This window comes from Squalius cephalus (genome assembly GCF_949319135.1).
Source record: "Squalius cephalus genome assembly, chromosome: 3".
NCBI lineage: Eukaryota > Metazoa > Chordata > Actinopteri > Cypriniformes > Leuciscidae > Squalius > Squalius cephalus.
The window spans coordinates 53,135,925-53,155,830 of NC_137124.1; the positions used below are offsets into that span (position 1 = coordinate 53,135,925).

Genomic DNA, 19,906 nt, shown 5'->3' on the forward strand with positions numbered 1-19,906 from the left:
AATATAATTAATAAACTATTGTTTTAGTGTCGGCTAAAATCACATCTCCATCCCCGCTGTTAAGCAGATGCGCTTTTAGAGAGAAATGCAACTTTCATACGGATTAGCCTACATAATCAGAAGGTATTAGCTTTCGATTCGAATTTGTTCGTTTTAAAGTGGACATTTCAAGCTTTAGCCTACATAGGCTATATTTTGTTTCAGTTCTCGCGCTCCAGTTTACGGAGATCATGAAAGTGCGTCTGATTGTTTCTTTTATTTTACAAAAGCACAGCGTTTTCTTGTTATTGTGAGTTTACACAAATAAAAGTGGTTGAGAATAATGTATTATTATTTTCTGTCTGACCAGAAATGATAGAGTATTTTAAGTTGTTTCCACTGTTGATAGGAAAATGCAAGTGTTCGCGGCCGCGCCTCCGTGTCATGCAGTGCGCGCTCAACGCTCAGCTTTGTTCCTTTTTTGCATAAAAGCGTCTTCTAAATATAGCCTATTAAATGTTATAATAAAATAATATAAAATTATTATTATTTGCGTAGCTATACATGGACTTCAAACACACTGCGTCTTCTAAGTCAGGTGACTGTAAATGCGCAAAAACTGTTTCCATTGCAGTTTTGCGAAATATTCCTTTTTCGAATTGCCTGAAAAACCACCTCATGAGAGCGTAAAAACTTTTTTGCGATAAATGGGAGTTTTTGCGAAATTGACGTGTTTCCATTAAGCGTATTTTCAATTCGCAATTTCAATTTGCGCAATTTGAAGGGTAATGGAAACGCGGCTTGACGTGTTTCCATTGAGCGCATTTTCAATTCGCAATTTCAATTTGCGCAATTTAAAGGGTAATGGAAACGCGGCTAATGTAGACAGCCACTTAGCCATCATCGCTTTGTCACGTCAAAATCAAACTTGAATTGGCCTGAAAATAAATTTACTATTAGAACAGTTGAACAAATTAAATATATTGTTTAAATTTACTGTTTTATTACTAACGTTGTTTTTTAAATAAATGTAAAAATGCTTAAAAACCCTAATTTGATGGGTTTTAATAAATAGAACATTAATAATATTGTTAATAAATTGCATTTAGTTTCTTCTTTAATGTAATGCAGCTAATGTTTATTTAACCAGGAAATGTGACAACATTAGGCTAAGTGTAGGCTAACTGGGACATGAATTTAAATTTGATTTATTAATAAAGGGAGGGGGGGGGGGATAAACTGTGAGGACTTTTGCCTCCTCATTTCAGAACACCACTGCACGCTACTTCAGGTGTAGCATATTTTTCACAAAGTTGAATACAAAGTTTTTAACACGTAGGCCTACTTGAAACGGTGCGTTGCTTTCCAGTGTCGGTTAAACCTGCGTACAAGTCAAGAACAGTTCCTATCCATTAGTCTCTGAAGGATGACGCCGAAAAGAGGGCCGGACTCCAGATGTTGTGGATTTACACCCACCAAAGCCAGCCTCCGATATCTCACTGAACAAACTGGACTTCTCTCACACTGGAGGACCGCTGCAGGAGGACCATGGGCACGGGGGAGTTTGTGTGCGTGACGCTGCGTGGCGGCGCGCCGTGGGGATTCAGACTCCTCCAGAACGCGCAAGACCCTCAACATCCTCTCCAGGTGCTTGAGGTGAGACTATAGGCTACTATTGTGATGATGAGGACGCAGTTTTTAGTATGTGTTGGCAGAGGACCTGATGACGCTGATGGATATCCATAGTTTTCTTTTTCTTTTATTGTAGGCTTGCTGTTTCTCCTATTTATCTCATTTGGAGGATTTATATGCTATAATAAAGCACACAGATGCCCTTTCACAAGACCCTGGTGGTCTTAGTTTTAGTAGGGTTTTGGGCACTTTTAGATGGATAGACATGATGCCAATTCCTAAATCAGCGTGGGCATACTGAGATTAAACCAGCAAACCAACTTAGGCTGGCTTAAGCAGTTCTTTTCATCAGGGTGAAAGTTTTCTGAAGTTGATGTTAGGCAGCATGAAAGTTTTGGTGATACAGTCTTGGATAAAGGTGAGTTGAGAATATGTGGAAGATAATTGGCTGGTCTTTAGAGTTGTCTACACTGTATGGCCATGGATGAAGGTTTTATATATAAATATAGTTCTTCTCTTATTTAGGAAATAACACAAAACAATGTCTGTCTTTGATGGATATGGGCAATGTTGTAAACAGATTCTTGCATAATGACAACATATCATAGTGGCCACCCGCTGAGTTCAAAATCGGCAGTTGTTTTGATAAATGTTCACTGCCAAAGTTGTTTTTCTTTAGCTGAATTTTACAGGGAGATCTGTGCTGTGCAGTCTCTGCCTGTCCCAGACTTCAGCAAGGGTCCTTATATGGTCACAGCAAAGCTAACAATGTTTGTTGGCCAAGTACAGGGTATCTGTCCTCACTCCCATAGAAATCAAGAATCTAAACTGTTAGTATTGAGAGGCTGGAATCATCTGTTGATCTTTTTTACTATAGAGGAACATTGATTTAGTGATAATGAGCATTAGTAAAACTTATTTTCTTATATCAGCAGGTTTTGTGAGTGTCAAATTAGAATATATGAATATTCTGACTGTTCTCAACACGGTCTCTGACCCTGCATGTGGAGACAAAGACATACTATATGTTTATACTCAAAATTCTTTGCTTAAGTTTAAAAGATCTTCAAAGACATGAAATAGTATTTAAACAGTATGTTTAATGGGATAGTTCACCAAAAATGTACAATTCTGTCATTATTAACTCTCCCTCATGTTGTTCCAAACCTCTATGAGTTTCTTTCTTCTGCTGAACACAAAAGAAGATATTTTAAAGAATGTTGGTATTGGTAACCAGACAGTTGATGGACCCCATTGACTTCCATAGTAAGAAAAAAAAATACTATGGAAGTCAATGGCTGCTGTCAACTGTACATTAATTAGTGTCGTTCCAAACCCGAAAGACTTTCGTTCATCCTGGAACACAAATTAAGTTTTCTGTCCCTCCATTGACAGCTACGCAACTACCACTTCAAAAAGTTAATAAAGAGATTGTAAAACTAATCAATATGAATTGAGCGGTTAAGTCCAAATTTTCTGAAGAGACTCGATCACTTTATATGATGAACAGATTGACTTTAGGCTTTTATTCACATTGATCAGAGACCATAAACAGAAGCTCAACCGAATCTCATTGGTTCTTGCTGAAGCTCAACTGATGTGTGAGTTAAGGATGTTTACATGTGAATATAATAGCCTAAATCAAATCTGTTCATTGTATAAAGCGATCAAGTCTCTTATCATATAGACACAAAGGTGAGTAATTAATGACAAAATTGAACTATCCTTTATACAGAACACTTGGAACACCGCTCGCTCAAATTACTCTTGCATAAAATACAAATAGATGTTTTCATTCCACGTTTGCTTATTGAAATCCAACTCTGTGTCCAGCAATGTAACTGATAATACACACCAAAAGAAATACTCTGGTAAATGTAGCTACTGTATAGGTACAAGAACTGACAGATAATTGACAATAACAGTCTAGACTTGAGTCTGGGGTCACCTAGTGGTCATTTTGGATGATCATTGTTCCTGGCCAGTGGAAAAATAAGTTAAGCAATCATTTCTTTCTCAGCTGAAAAGCTCATTTATGTGTAACTCCATAAAGTGTTTATCAGAAACTATAGTCATATTTTACAATTCAGTAAAACAGTAATAGCCATTAGTATGGCCCCTTACAGGCTGTTTTTAGTATAGACTCCCACACTTTAGCTTTGGCAAACTCCTAATTAGCAAACTTTTGACTATACACAAGTTAAACCCTCATAAAAGTATAACTGGCAAAGAAAGCTTCTGTTTTTTGTGTCATTATAATTTTAAAACCTTTAAAATAAATCACTACTGGAGAAATGCAGTGTACCCACAGAGCCTTGACTCATAAATCCGAGTAAAAAAAAATTCTGTCTATTTTAATTTATATATTTTAGGACTGCATAATTAAACAACAAGCATACATGCTGCTAAAATAACTTCTAAACTTTATTCTAAACTGCTCATCTATCACATCTCCTCCCCCTCAATTTAAATATTAATCATGCACTCCAGTATAGATGTCATTAGGCTGTCATCATCGAGTTTCAAAAAAACGTCCATTTCATTGTTGACAAGCAGAGGACATCCCAGAATGTGCTCAGAACTTTTGCTAACGTTCTGGCAAGGTTCTTTCAAATATATATGAATAAACAGTAGCGTTAATAGAACATTCGTTCAAGTTATCTGGTCTTTAACAATGTTCTCAAAACTTTATTGTTCATGGATTTTTTTTCTGAAGCATTTTTCATGCATTCATCTTTTAAATGTTTTAGCATTAATTGAAGGTAAATCTCGCACAAGTTTAAATACACATATCCAGAAGCATATATGATACCTGATATATTTTGTTATTCAACAGAATATATATTTTCTCTTACATGAGACATATGTGAGCTCGCCCTTTTAGCTGAGTAGTCAAATACTTGCCTGCGCTGTCATGAGATTGAGCTGAACGTTCACAGATACGTGCTTCCATCTGTGTGGACTGACCCCATGCTCCTCTAAGTCATCTGGAAGACATAACTTTTACTTGACTCATCTAAGAGCAAACTCGTCGACAGAGAAACATGCCTAAAAATGTATGTAACATAAAGCTGATAAATACTGTTCATGATGGACGGCTGTTCAGTGTTATACATAATGGTGTTCATGTCTAACTGAGTATAAAATATGTTATGCTCTTTGTATGCGTGTCAATAGTCATTACTTACGTACCCTTGTGAAAAAGAAGCACACTTTAGCACTCCTGTTAAAAGACTACTTATGTAAATAAAGTTTTAATTTAAAGTTCACATTAAATCATTATGGTTTAATTACCTTTTTTGTTCTTTAAAGAAGTAGCCTACACTAATTTTGATGTGTTGACTACTAAAAAAGCACATGTAAATTAATTGCAACTTAATTACATATGTGTAATTGCAAATGCTGCATATTTAATTTTCAATAGAAATGACATTAAAGTATATTTTAGTTTATAAATGCTTGGCAATACATGTTGTCCTTATTTCAAAGACAATAGAACTAATTATGAAATTGCATATAAAGATGTACTAAAGTTCTATTTAAGTGGGTCAAAAAGCTCTCTGAACTTCAGCTAATTGCATTTAATATATATAACTATAACACATTTTCATTTAATTCCAATCAAAGGGGTGGGATAATGCCCTTTTTACAAGATGTAAAATAAGTCTTTGATGTCCCCAGAGTGTGTATGTGAAGTTTTAGCTCAAAATACCCCACAGATATTTTTATATAGCATGTTAAAGTTGTCACTTTTTGAGGGTGAGCAAAAACACACCGTTTTTGTGTCTGTCCCTTTAAATGCAAATGAGCTGCTGCTCCCAGTACAGGGGGCGGAGCTTCAACAGCTTGTGTCCTTTTACCTCACACAGACATGCACTGGAAATTTCAAAAACCTTTAGCCTTTTATGTTCAAACCGGAGTCAGACAATGATGGAGAAACTCAAGAAGAAGTGACAACATGACATTTCTGAATGGTTAGTTGGTGAATTTATGTAGCTCATGTGTAGCATATTCTGTCTTGATAATCTATAAATCACGTTCCCGGGGGAGGGGTTTATGTAAATGTTAGGGTTAGTGATGTCACTAACCTGGGAGGAATGTTGTATAGTCCTTACCAGCCGTTTGTTGTAGTCCTTAAAAAAGAAATTTCCTTAAAAGCAAATATCTCCCTTTGCTTTGAACTTTGAGCGTTGTAACTTTGCAGATGTTGCTCAAACAGCAACATTACACACTAAATAAAGTTAGAAAAGTGAACTCATAATCAACCACCCCTTTAACATTCAATTAAGTGTCTGAAAACATATTCAGTTTGCACTTAAGTATTCTTTTAAAATATATTAATTTGACTTTATTACAAAAGTGCACCTTTTAAAAGTTTACTTAAGTGACCTTTTGCTAAATTAGTATTATATTATCTGCGAGTACAATTTTTTTAAGTATACTTTAAAGATTTCAAGTATACAACAAGTGCGCATTCAATACAATAAAGCACAAGTAGGGTATGTATGCATTAATGTGTGTTATGTTTATATCACAAATAATAGACATATGCAGTAATTTATCATTTGCATGCTTCATAAATTGTATATGCTGTACCGCATTGTTACACAATGGTAAAAATCTTTAGTTTGCTTTTTTATTTTCTTTTGGCATATGTAAGGGGCTACAAAAGGGACCAATGTGAGTTCATTAAAAGTACAGATTGATACAGTCTCCACCTACATAAATATTTTCATAACGAAGCGTTGGAAGGCTTTCAGAACTCTCTAATAAAGAGTAATGCTTAACCTTAAGTCATTTAGCTATCAACATTACAGCTGGATTCACTCCTGTGTGAAACTGCTACCTAACTTACCCATGCAACACAAGTTTATGAAGTCCAGATAATGTGGATTTAACAGTCTTTGGACCACCGTGGTTCATTTTACCTGAAATATCTGTTGGAAACACTGAAAGATAATTGCTGTAAGCTGTGGGAGGCATGAGAACTTTCCAGCATGCTGTGTTTACTGTATGGGAAGAAAACTAAAGTAATTGTGCTTTTGACTTTCTTTTCCAAAATTTTCTGCCAAATAATGTTTGATTACAATCTCCGAGTAACAAATGCACTATGACTCAAGCAGCCTTGCTTTCAAACAAATGAAAATAAGAATGCTTATGGTTTGAAGCCGCAGTTTTTTAAGACTTAGTTTTTCAAAGATTTCCTGCTTTACACACTCACTTGCATGAACTAACATTCTTATAAGATAAATAACATTTTGCCTCATTTTACTCTCTTAGTGTGTACTGCAACTGTATCTAATGGGAGCTTGTTTCCGCCATGGGAAAAAAAAAATACAAAAGTTCATTGCGACTTTTTATCTCAGAAAATCCAATCTGAGAAACAAAAAAGTCAGCTCACAATTCTGACATTTACTCACAATTGCAAGTTTATATCACACAATTCTGACTTTATAACTCGCAATTGAGAGTCTATATCTTCCAATTCTGAGAAAAAAAATCTCAATTAAACAAGCTTCCATTGTATGAGCACCATATTTGCAATGTTATTTAAAATTGTGTTAATGGGTTTTAGTTTATGGGGGATTCACCGGATTACGTAGGATTGGGAATATTAGTCACCTGAATATTAGGTAGAAAAGGCCACTTAAAGACAGTTTATTTTCATGGCTGTTTCTTAGCACACATAGTACATTTAGTAAAAAGTGCAATTTGCAATAATATCAAATTAAAAGATTTACTTTACGTTTAAGGTACTTTAAGGTATACACTTATTTTGATGCGTTTCCTAACATAACATAAAGTAATGTTATTAAAAGCAGTTAGCTGAACATTAGTTTGTTTTTGACCCACTTAAGTACATCTTTATATGTAATTTCATTATTACTTCTATTGTCTTTGAATTATGGTTCAGGTACTGCTGCATGTATTGACAAGGAGTTATGGTCAACTAAAATAAACTTGTGTCATGTATTTAAATATAACATATAACATTTGTAATGTTTAAATTAAAATGTAGTGTTTAAAAGCCTATTAACTTTAAATGCAATATCAAATAACACACTACTACTAAAAGTTTAATCAATTACTTTACATGTGCTTTAGTATGTTAGTCAACGCTTCAAAATAAGTGTACGTCTTTAAAGCAAAGGTCACAAGTACAATTGCTAGATGGTTCTTTCCCCTCCTTTTTTGGATGAGAAATGCTGTATTCTTGTCCATTTGAGCAGTGATTATATAGTCTCTGTCCCTCTGAAAAGGCCTTATACGGTGACCAGAGCTGTCTCCCTTACAGCTTCATAACAATCCCACAGCTCCATGGTTTTATTCAATTAAAGAACCTTCACTTTTAAACTGGCTGGGCATCATGCCAATGGCTTTAAAAGGCTTGAGGATTGTTTGTGTGCAAAATATTATGATTGAGTAGCCATATTTTTAGGCCACACCGTTAATGAGTTTGCATAGTAAATATGAGTGTGTGATGTTTTCAATATTTACTCCATAATGTATTGTAAAGCTGTGTGTTAATGAAAAATGGTTCACTCTGTGGCAGTGTTGTGCGGTTTAATTGGGCATATATTTATAGGAATACAATTTAGTCTAAATATTCAAGAGAAGACGAACCACTAAAGACAGTACATTTCAGCATAATTGTGGTTAATCACAGTTATCGTGGCAGGTTTGTGAGTCTTGGATATGTTAATGTCACTACTACCGTTTACTTTTCTTCTAAGAATAATAATATATGAAACGAGTTGTCTTTTATTGACTGCACACTGCCCTCTAGTGTTGATTAATAGGTAATATACAATCCTTTAAAGACAGTAGGCCCAGCATGTTCGAGCATGTTGTTTTGAAACTGGATTTTTTTAAATATGCTTTTTAATAAGGCAATCAAAAGTTATTATTGCATTAGTGTCATCTGTTTACTGATACCCAGGATCCAAGAGTGTGGAGCTTATATAAGCTATAGGCTATATAGTACTTATCATTCATGTAAACTGCCTTATTATCACCTAAAGTGTAGTTTCTTACTAAGTTTATTGACGTGATAAAATGTTGAAAATGTATGTATGTCTCTTTTCTCAAAGAATGTGATTTTATGAGCTAGAAAAGCTCAGGCTAGATAGGAGAGGGACTCGCCTGTGAAAAACAACGTAGTCAAACTGTTGTTAGATATCGATTAAATCACCAACTGTAAATGCAGTTGATGCCAAACTAACTCAACAAATTAACAAAAAGTAAAACATATCTCTTTATTTTCATGTTTTTCTCTAACAATACAATTTGTTACAAAGATGTTAAACCTGTTTCCCCATAGAACTGTTTTTTTATTTTTTTTTTATTTTTTTTTTATTATTAAATCGTGAAACCTAGTAAGTGACATCATTGGGACCCTTTCTACAACATGATAGGCAGACAATAAAGAACATTTATAACCTTAAAGTCGCCATGAAATGGAAGTCGCGATAGTCTTGTTTTGAGTGAAATGTCTTCTTGGACAAGAAAAAGTGTAGGGCGGGACTTGATTTTGACTGTGGGGAATTGATTGGATGGTTATGGTTTGCAATTGGTCGATTTCGTGTGAGTGACAGGTTGTCACACCAGTAAACTCGCTTAAAAGTCGCTTAATTTTTTATTAAATATCGAGCACATACATTAATAATAATAACAACAATAATGTGCATGGATAAGTCATTATTATATTATTATTTGTCATAATAAATACTACAATATTCCATAAAAAATATGAATTGTCCATTTTGATTTCATGGTGACTTAATATATAGCTAACTCAAACATTCTTATCAAAACAAACAATTTTCTGTTGTACAAACCTGAAATGAAATGCAAATGTGTTTATTTATTTATTTTGGCCTGAGCAGCTGTGTGGGCATGCCTGGTGAGTTGCGACATTACTGAGGTTTAAAATAACTAATCTCACAGTTCCTGATTGAAATTGCTCAGTATAAATGATGCCCTCAGGAGGCATGACATGACATCTGTAGTTTCAGGATCTTAGGCGATTTATCATAGAAGTTTATTTTAGGTGAAGGTATTTTATCAGTGGCAGATGGTCATAAATAGATGTGTTTTCATAATGCTGCCATTATACTTGAGAATGACTTATAATGCAAATGTTTGAATAAACAAGGTAATTTTAGGACTTTACTTTTTTTTTTACTCGGGTCATCCATAAGAAAATATTTAAGATTTCATCTGTAGTTCAATATAGTGTTTCATTTGCCAGCTTGTATCTTGTGTCATTGCATAAACGTTTTAATAATACCATGTGCTAAATCAAGCAATCTTAGACGAACAATTACTCTGCTTTATGACTTGACCTTATTGTTGAGAGTTGATTTGTGATGCACTTAAAGTTACAGATGGCTGATATTAAATCTAATGTTGAAGTGTCTCTGCTTCTGTATGCAAGGCTTATGGGTCATAGACCTGTTCTGGCCTGTTGCACTGTTTAGTCAGTTGACATGCAGCTGTTGTGATGCGTAAATTAGAGGCTCTTGGTCTAAATTAAGACACACTGTCTATGAACCAAGAATGGAGTTATAGTTCTTTATTTCATCCAATATGAACAGTATTATACATGTGCACATTGTTTTACAAATACACACTGGTTTTTCATGTTTTATTGGGACTTTCCATAGACATAATGATTTTTATTCTATACAAACTGTATATTCTATCCCCTAACCCTAAAACTACCCATCACAGAAACCTTTTTAGATTTATATAAACAAAAATGTATACGCTCTTTTCCTCATGGGGACCAAAATAATGTCCACACAAGGACAAGAATTTCAGATATTGCCATAACGTAAGGTTCACCTGAACCACACACACACACATGCACAACCAGTTCACCAGTATTAGTGTTTCAGTGTAAAAATGTGTTTTTGTCTTTTTAAATCTGTATTTTTTTTTTCTGAAAACAATTTATTCATTTATTATGAAATGTATTTCCTCTTCTTAATTATATACGTACATTAAGCTACTACTCAAGTAATTATTTTTGTACTCAAATAACAGTCTAAAAAAGCATTTTTTTGTGTGTGTGCATTGCAATGTCTACATAACCTTAGGTTTATGTTACATTATATAGTTTTAATTGCTAAAGCTGCCCTTTAATAAATATGTGATGATTTCTTTCTTCTAGATAGAGGATGGTAGTCCCGCTGCCCTAGCTGGATTGTGTGAGAATGATGAACTGGCGTCAGTGAATGGAAAGCCTTGCTCTAACCTCAGTCTCTCAGATGCTATTGATCTCATTGAAGCCTCTGCTGACTGTCTACAGCTGCTTGTTAAAAGGTATTTTATTACTTGGGCAAATGTTCCTTGATGCATTATGGTTGATTCTTTACTTGTTTCAATGTAATGCATCTTTCATTTGTGCGATAAGAGATTTTTAGTTTAGCAAAAAGGATTTAGGCCTAGCTTTGTTCTTTTCATTCTAGAAGCATTAGAGGTTAATGCAATATTTACTCCTCACCTCTTTTGTCACTCATACTAGACTGATTGTGATGCATTAAATTGTATCGTTATTCGCATTTTATAGTACTGTTAAAAAGTCTTGTTTATGACTGTCTTGACCCTTTGAAATAACAGACGTACTAAATCACCCACTGTGTACTACAAAATCACTCACCTAGATTCATTTAGATTTATAAAACACTAATATATGATTCACAGAAAATTGAATGATTCACAATTTTAACTAAAAGTTAAGATAATTTTCTTAGTTGCAATAAATGATTTGCTTTATAAACAAGTAGACGGATTAACTGCAAATAACATGATTCTACGACTTCTCCTCCCTGCAGATGCTGTAGTCAACCTCAAGAGAGCCTTGAAGTGGTTAGTACCACTTTTCGGATCCCATCTCCATCCAGGCATCATCCAGACCCTCAGAAACTATACATCTCTGAGTCCCAGGATGAAGCATATTATGGGGAAACAGACAGCGATGGGGAGTTTCCTGTGGGGACTCGATTGGTCCGGACGCAAGTTCAAATACCTGCTTCTAGGAATAAAGGTAGAGGCACCTATTCCCAGGGTGGTGGAGACACCAGTTTGGATGTAACCCCAGGATCTGTGGTCGAATTGCAGCTCTCACTCTCCAAGACCACCCTGGAAGAGCCAGATTGTGCTGCATTAGGCAGTGCTTGTGGATTTGTGGGAGACATCCATCATAGAAAGACGGATGAGAGCGTCAACTATACCACCACCGCATTTTCTCCAGATAGCCCTCTATATATACCCCGACAAGACCGGCAACCCCTTGGTCAGTGGGGTGTGTTGGTTAGCAAACCCCCTGCTTTGCCAAGACAGGTGGAGGTGACAGTGCAGCAGTTATCTAAAAGCAGTTCTGGAAAGGAGGGGGTAGAGGCCAGTGAACGGTTGGATTCTGATGAGGAAGAAGGAGGGCACATTGAAGAAGCTCCCACCTCCTCTTCTGTGTCCTTTGGACTTCCCTCAGAGGAGTGGGACTCTGAATCGGAGAGGGAGGTCAACAAGCCCAACAAGCACCGGGCAAGGCACGCCAGTAAGTAACATCTGATTTTCAGTTGCTTGTTATAGCGTGATATGGTATCTGTTTGCAAAATAGCAATAATTTTTTTTTTTTAAACGTAGGTTATAAATATTGCATCAGTGAACTGACGGAGTCAGCTGTGGATTGTTTGTGCTTGTAATTTCTAAAGTTATGGTTTAAAAATCTTAAACTCAATTCATGTCCAGTTTGTATGTTTCTTTCTAACCCCGGTTTAGAATTACTTTTTCTGTTATGATCTGTATTATGCATATTTTCAGTGATTTGTGAGCAAGAGTATGCATAAATGTTTTGTAATACTTTAATATCAATTATTTTTTATAGATAGATAGATAGATAGATAGATAGATAGATAGATAGATAGAACAAAAAAGAACATGGCAATGATTCAATGTAGTGATGGGTGGGGGCTTGCAGGGTGACATGACTTGTAAAGTTAAGAATAAAACATGGGCATGCTAATTATGCTTGCAGAAGTGCCATTTGACAGACATCGACATGTGCAACTCTGGCCTGTCACCCGATCCTTTAAAACTGGCCATCTTAGCAGCACTGAAATGGAAGGAGCACTCATCTATGGCTATCGCCACCTTGAGATTGGAAAGACAAGAATCAGAAATGTATCATGTTTTAGCCAAACCTATTTTGAATGGACTGACATAGTCTGGTGGGAATATGGGTCTTTATGGAACTTGTACATATATTGACTATAACAGAGCAGGGGTTTAGTTTTTTACAGCTTTTGGCGCTACACATATGGGCTTGTATTAGCACTCTGGCACTAGCAAGTCCACACACGGCCCCAGGGCTATTTTTACTCTCTCTCTCTCTCTTTCTTTGCTGGATCTGCTATTGGCTCAGCCTCACTAACGTGCTCTAGACACATTCACAGCTGTAAATGGCTTATGTTAATGTCTGGCTGTTATACATGGATCAGAGATTTAGTTAATTTGTGAGGTTGTTATCAAATCTCTGTTTGGAGAATGATTTATTGGGTCATTGGGAATAATGTGGGTCAGGGGATATTGGAAATTCCATTTAACACCCGTTAAATCTGGGATTCATCATTTGATTAGCGGAGAAGCCACAACTCTCTTAAAATACATTTTGATACACATGTTGATACACATTGTCATGCATTGTTTCATTTTAAACAACAAAATCTCAATTGCATATATTCAATTGTATTTTTGCATATAAATACATAATTGCATATATTCATGTATATTTTAACAAACAATTATGTATTTGGTTTCACATTAAATAAAAATAAGTTAGCGACATGGTTCTTACTTGACACTTGTATTTTCTCAGTTCAAGACCTCTCATTTGAAATGACTTGTTGGCTGCTCACATAACAGTGCTATTTATATGCTTCATATACGTTCAGTGAATTAGGCCACCAAGACCAACCATTTGCAATATCCCTATTTTATGACCTCATCCGCCCCATAACCTTAACTCCTGCTTTTTGTGTCATTCTTAGGGCTCCGGCGCAGTGAGAGCCTTTCAGAGAAGCAGGTGAAAGAGGCCAAGTCCAAATGCAAGCGCATTGCTCTCCTGCTGTCTGCCCCTGCCCCCAACGCTAATAACAAGGGGGTGTTGATGTTTAAGAAGCATAGACAGAGAGCCAAGAAGTATACAATTGTAAGCTACGGTACTGGTGAGGACGAGCCAGATTATCAGGACGACGAAGACGACAAGGAGGAGCACGCTGTTGAGTTCACTGTTCTAGCCACAAGTGAAGCAGAAATTGATGAGGATTTCTTTACCAATGCCTCAGTTCAGAAAAGCATTGTGAGCTTTGATTGGGATACCGGATTACTTGAGATAGAGCGCAAGCTTGACAACAAGCAGGATATGGAAGCACTACCTGAGACCAAGGGAAAAGGAGCCCTCATGTTTGCCCAGCGCAAACAGCGCATGGATGACATAGTAGCTGAACATGAAGAGATGAGACGTAAGGGGATCCCTGTTGAAGCGATGCAGGTGCCTGAGACACATCAAACATACCAACACGTGGAGGAACGCACTTATTTGAATGCACAAGAAACCCAAAATTACATGGATGTAAATCTACACCACAGCATATCAGCTCAAAAGCAGCAACAGCAACAACATCATCAGTACCAAGATCAGTACTATCAACAACAGCAGCTGCAACAGCAGCAGTATCAAGACTACCAGCAGCAGCTACAATACCAGCTACAGCAACAACAGTATCAACAACAGCAAGACTACCAGCAACAAAAAATGTATCAAAACATCCAATCAGCCAATCAGCAACAACACTTCCAACAGCAGCAAGTGCAACAGTATTCACATCATATGAATGGCACGTTCGATCAGCAAGTGCAGAACGAAATGCATGCTTCAGTCACAAACAGAAGTGCCAAACCATTTTCAATTCAAAATAGAGTGGCCGCTCCATTTTCCTCCCCCACAAGTGCAGATAATCTAGAGCAATCTGGGTGTTCATTGGGACAAGGTGAACAGATTGCTTCCCGTGATGAGCGTATATCTGTGCCTGCTATCAAGACTGGTATCTTGCAAGATACCAGGAGGAGTGCCAATAAACCTATGTTCACTTTCAAAGAGTCTCCAAAGGTTTCACCTAATCCTGCTCTGTTGAATCTCCTCAACAGGAATGACAAGAAGGCAGGTTTTGAGTCTTGCCCAGAAGAGGATTATTTAAGCTTAGGAGCTGAAGCCTGCAACTTTCTTCAGTCTCCTAAGATGAAACACAAAATTCCACCACCAGTAGCTCCTAAACCTCACATTAACCCCGCTTCTCCCCCATGGTCAGTTCAACAAGAAACTACTGACCAACCCATCCCACAGCAAACCGCAAACAGTGTCCCAGTACCTGCAGAAGTTCCAGTCACAGAGGTTGAGGCTGCTCCTGCCCCTGAAACAGGGGCCCCAACCATGTCTGAAATAGAACCTACATTGGCCCCTGAATCCCAAATTATTCAACACTGTCCTGAACAGCTTGCTCCAGGTAATGCCTGGAAACAACCAGAATCTCAGATGGAGCTGAACCAGCAACCAGAAACCTGGAACGAGAAACAACCCCAGCTCCAAATGAATTCTGCTCATCCTGTCGCACTACCTGTTACGCAGCCAGATCCGTCTGCCAGATCATGGGATCCAGCTCCAACTCAAGGTCATCAGCAGCTTCCAGTAAATACTTGGGGTCCAAATGAGGTCCAATTGCAAGTCCCATCTCAAACACAGCCACAATGGATGATACAGTCTCAGGATTCTTCAGAAGTACAATTGCAAGTGTCTTCTAAAACACAATCCCAGGCTTCTTGGGTAACACAGTCTCAAACTTCACCCCCATCCGAGCATCATCCACAGCCTCAGTCCCAAATGAATTCTTGGGTACCAAGGCCAAATCAGTCAACACCACAAGCCCCATGGTCTCAGCCCCATGAACCTGCACTGCCACCAGTTAATGTTTGGCAACAAGATCAAAATCAAGCTCAGGAACAGCCAACCTGGACCCAACAACAACAGTTCCAAGTATCTCAGTTAACGCCACATAGGGCATCACCCCCTCAGCAACAGCCACAGCCTTCTTGGGCTCAACCTCAGAGGCAGTCACAGCCCCAACCACCTTGGGTCTCTCAGGCTAAACAGCAAGAGCCAACACAGCCATTTGCAAATGCATGGACTCAACCACAGAGTCCAGTTCAAGCACAGCCTCCATGGGCTCAACAGACTCAACCACCACCTCAGCCCACAGCACCAGTGCAGCAACCCATGAATTCTTGGCCACCAATGCCAGCCCAGTCCCAACCACATCCACAGTGGGGACAAGAACCTGCTTCTCAACAACATCCTCAACAAGTAATGAACTCTTGGACACCTAAACAGAATCAAATTCAGCCTCCCTGGCCTCAGCCAATAGCACAAACTCAGCCTCAGGCGCATCCTCCATGGGCACCGAAACTTCAACAGCAGGCATCACCGCCACCTGTGAGCCAATGGGTAGCACCACAATCTCAGTCCCAACCAGCTGTAAATGTTTGGGCACCCCAACACCAGCAAGGTTCAGTTGGAAACATAGCCCAAACTGCAAACCAGAAGTTGCCTCCCCAACAAACCAAGCCTTGGAGTCCATCTCAGACCACTCAGCCCACTCCTCCACAACGAATGAACTCATATACCACTGGGACAAAGGTACCATCCCCTGTTCCAACAAGTAGTACTATGTCAACCTCTGGTTTCGGTTCAGCTTTCGAGATGCCAGCCTTGAGAGGGAAAGGAGCTGAACTTTTCGCCAAGAGGCAATCCAGAATGGAGAAGTACATTGTGGATTCTACCACAGTGCAGTCAAATAAGGCAAGACCATCTTCACCTTCTCCTTCTTTGCCAAATTCCTTTAAATATTCACCAAATTGCCGGGCTCCCCCGCCTTTGGCATATAATCCGATTCATTCACCCTCATATCCACCAGGTGCTATTAAGCAGCCTCCCCCCTCTAGCTCTTCAACAACAAACAAGAACAAAAGCAAAGAGAAGGGAAAACCTGCCCCGAAACCTCTTCATGTTCTTGATGTCATGAAACATCAGCCCTATCAGCTGAAATCCTCCCTTTTCACCTATGGCCCAGCAGCAGAGAAACTTGCTGCAGAAAAGGAGGCAGCTGAAAAGCTAGCTGCTCAAAAAGAAGCTGAAGCCCAGGCCCAAATTCAAGCCCAAGCACTAGGTGCTCCAAATCAAAACCAGCAAATGACATTTAACCAAGGTCCTCCCCCTTATGGTTTTATGCCACAGCAGGCCCAGCAACCCTATGGAATGGCTGATCAGTCACCTATGCATGATGGCCTTTACCACCAAGTCCCTCCTGCTACTTACCAGCCTGTCCAAAATGCTTATCAACAACATCCTCATCAAGTCCCATTTCAACAAGAATACAACCCCCAACAAACTTACCAACAACCTCCTTTAAATCCTTACCAACAAGCACCAAGTCCTCCATACCAACAGCCCTCCCCACCCTCCTATCAGGCAGGTCCTAATCCAGTATATCAAGCCGGACCTGCATTGGCCTACCAACCAGCCCCTAGTTCTTATGTTGTGCCATCTTTCCCAGTAACAGCCAGGGCTGACTCCACTTCAGGAGGCAGTATTACTGCTGCTCCAAAGCCCAAATTTTCAGCCAAGAAGAGTGCGGCTCAGGTGTGGAAGCCAAGCACTGCTGAAAAATAGATATAGTGATTTTTTCTCCTAGTGTTTTTACCTTAACAACTAAGGTAAAAACAAGAACTAAGCTAAGATTCAGATACTTTTTGTAGAACATATCCAACTTCCAAACCAAAATATTGTTTGTTACAAATTACATTTAAGATATGTCAAATAAGTAACAAAGAAGAGGGCATAGACATTTCAAAATGACATCACATGATGTTAGAATAATGCTCCGATTTATACTGATATTTTATAGCCTGTCTTGCTACAGGTAAAAAGCTCTTGTACTTAGTCAGCTCAAAAACAACTAATTAAATGTGTTAGACAATTTTTGCCAAAGGGAATCAGTGTTGAGTGTGAGTTTGAGAAGAGAAACATGGATGCTTAATGTTGGGAAAATTATGGCAGGTGAAAAAAGAGAGATAGATATAAGGGTCTGTTATGAGGGCTACTGAGTAACTGATTTGCAATACAACTTAAGGATGTAACCCAGCGAGCAATTTTACATTTAAAAGACGTCTAATAGCCGTCCAAACACAGTCCTGACGTCTAGGCTAAAACAAGGCAAAATTTGGGCTGTCAGTAAAAACGTAATAGACTTTAACCATAGCCCAAGAATAGACGCAAAGGCTGCACATAGAATATGTCAAAGAAATTAAACCATAACTTTTAATCACAGTTGACTTTGCTTACATGATGGAATATCATACATCGCGCACAAGTTACTCTAGCAAAAACGACATGTAACCAAATTCAAGGTTATTTTGGCTAGAAGTTACTCATAACCAGACTATATCGGGTCTAGTTAACCTAGACGGTGAAATGACGGCTATTGCTTGCTGGCAATCCTTTAAAAAAACAATTATTATATAATCATATTTAAAATGCAAAAAAGGATTTGCAGTATCAACTTTCACACAAGCATATGTGTATATGATAATATTTTACCTCAGTAGACAGAAATAAATATAGGAACAGTTCAATGATATTTGGAATATGCAAGTAAACAATGTATTAACTTCTGGCTAACAGTGCAAGGAGATACTGTATAACTGAGAGATAATGTATTATGGTGGAGGTTCAATCATCTCTCACCTTCTGAGAAAAAACACTGTTATATTTCTAAATTGTAATTAATGTTTTAGACTTTCTTCATAAAAGAAGAAATGAATGTACTCAGTATGTGAGTTTTTTCAAGTAGGTTGAATAATGTCACTGTTTCAATGTTTAACAGCTGGTACATAGTTGGAGAGCTATTAATTTTTACTTTTTATGAAGATAAGTAGACTGTGTAGATTCTTGTTTATTTTTTGAGGGAGGAATTTGTTAAGGTTTTTTTTTTTTCAGTTCAACTAGAACGTCAAATAAAACAGATATAAGAAGTGGATGAGTTCTAAAACTATTTATTTTTAGTTTGACTGCTGTCCTCTGTTCTTTTTGCTGTCTTCTGTTCATTTTTGTGTGTGATATTTTCTTCATAGTACACTATTTGTAAAATGTACCGTGCCATTAAAATCACTATTTCAGTTTTGTTTGTTTGTTTTTGCATGCACCATCTTTCTGAATCGCTTCGAAGCACCAATCACTTCCATCTTGCCAATCTGCATTATTTTTGCACCTCACTATTCTCTGCTTTCATAATTCTTTTCAAAGTATCTTTCAGTAGTGGTCAGTTTAAATAAGGTAAGTAAAGACTTAACTTCAATCATTTTTAATCATTACTGATACTTTTTTAATACAAGAAATAAAAGTCAGTAGATATTTTAATGGAATAATGTTCATAAAACATTTCTTAAGTTTAATCATTCAATTCAATTATACATTTTATTTATTATTTAATACCACCAATTACTTTACTGTAGCTTATTTGTGAACGTGATAAATTTAGTTACAATTGAACCCTCAATCCTTGCTCTCCCACAATGAAGGTAGATTACATTTAACATAAGATACTTTCAGATATGCAATTTTATAAATCCATATATTTTTCTAGGTGTATATGAAATTATATGTTCTGTTATTATTTACATCCTATTCAGTACTTCTTTCAAAAGTTTTATTTGCAGTAAAGTGATACGTTTCTAATCAATCATTGGACAGCCTAAAATAAGTACGACCTAAAGGCAAGCTGTGAGTATTGTTCTAAATTTAAACCTGTGTTGCATCATACTTTCAGGAGCTAAGTAAGACATACTTCGTAATTGGGGAAAAGTGGAAATGATATGAATGAATGCCCTGCATGGCCTGCTCCAGGAGCTATATTTGGAGAAATGTGATCTCTGGTCCCATGACTTAAAAGCAGAGGAGGAGAGCACTTTGCCTCATGGCACCTGTCACTTTTATATCACTTTAGACTTATTGATTTATGGTTTTTATACAAAGTCAGAGACTAAATGAAAATGTGTAACAGCAACACCGATATATTTGTCAGCATTAATCCAGTCATTACTGGCATTGAACATTCAACCACTGAAACTATTCTTTATTTAACATTTTAGAAATACTGCCTTTTTAAAACAACACATTAAA

The 19,906-nt window shown here is 37.4% G+C and overlaps 1 protein-coding gene across 1 annotated transcript; it reads left to right on the top strand.

Moving 5' to 3' along the window:
- Positions 1–1,498: 1,498 nt before the first annotated feature.
- synpo2a (synaptopodin 2a) lies at positions 1,499–18,903 on the top strand. The gene is made up of 4 exons (XM_079865276.1): positions 1,499–1,635; positions 10,787–10,938; positions 11,451–12,172; positions 13,665–18,903. The coding sequence occupies exons 1-4, from the start codon at positions 1,528–1,530 to the stop codon at positions 17,396–17,398; spliced, it is 4,716 nt and encodes a 1,571-aa protein (XP_079721402.1). The 5' UTR covers positions 1,499–1,527; the 3' UTR covers positions 17,399–18,903.
- The last annotated feature ends 1,003 nt before the right edge of the window (positions 18,904–19,906 follow it).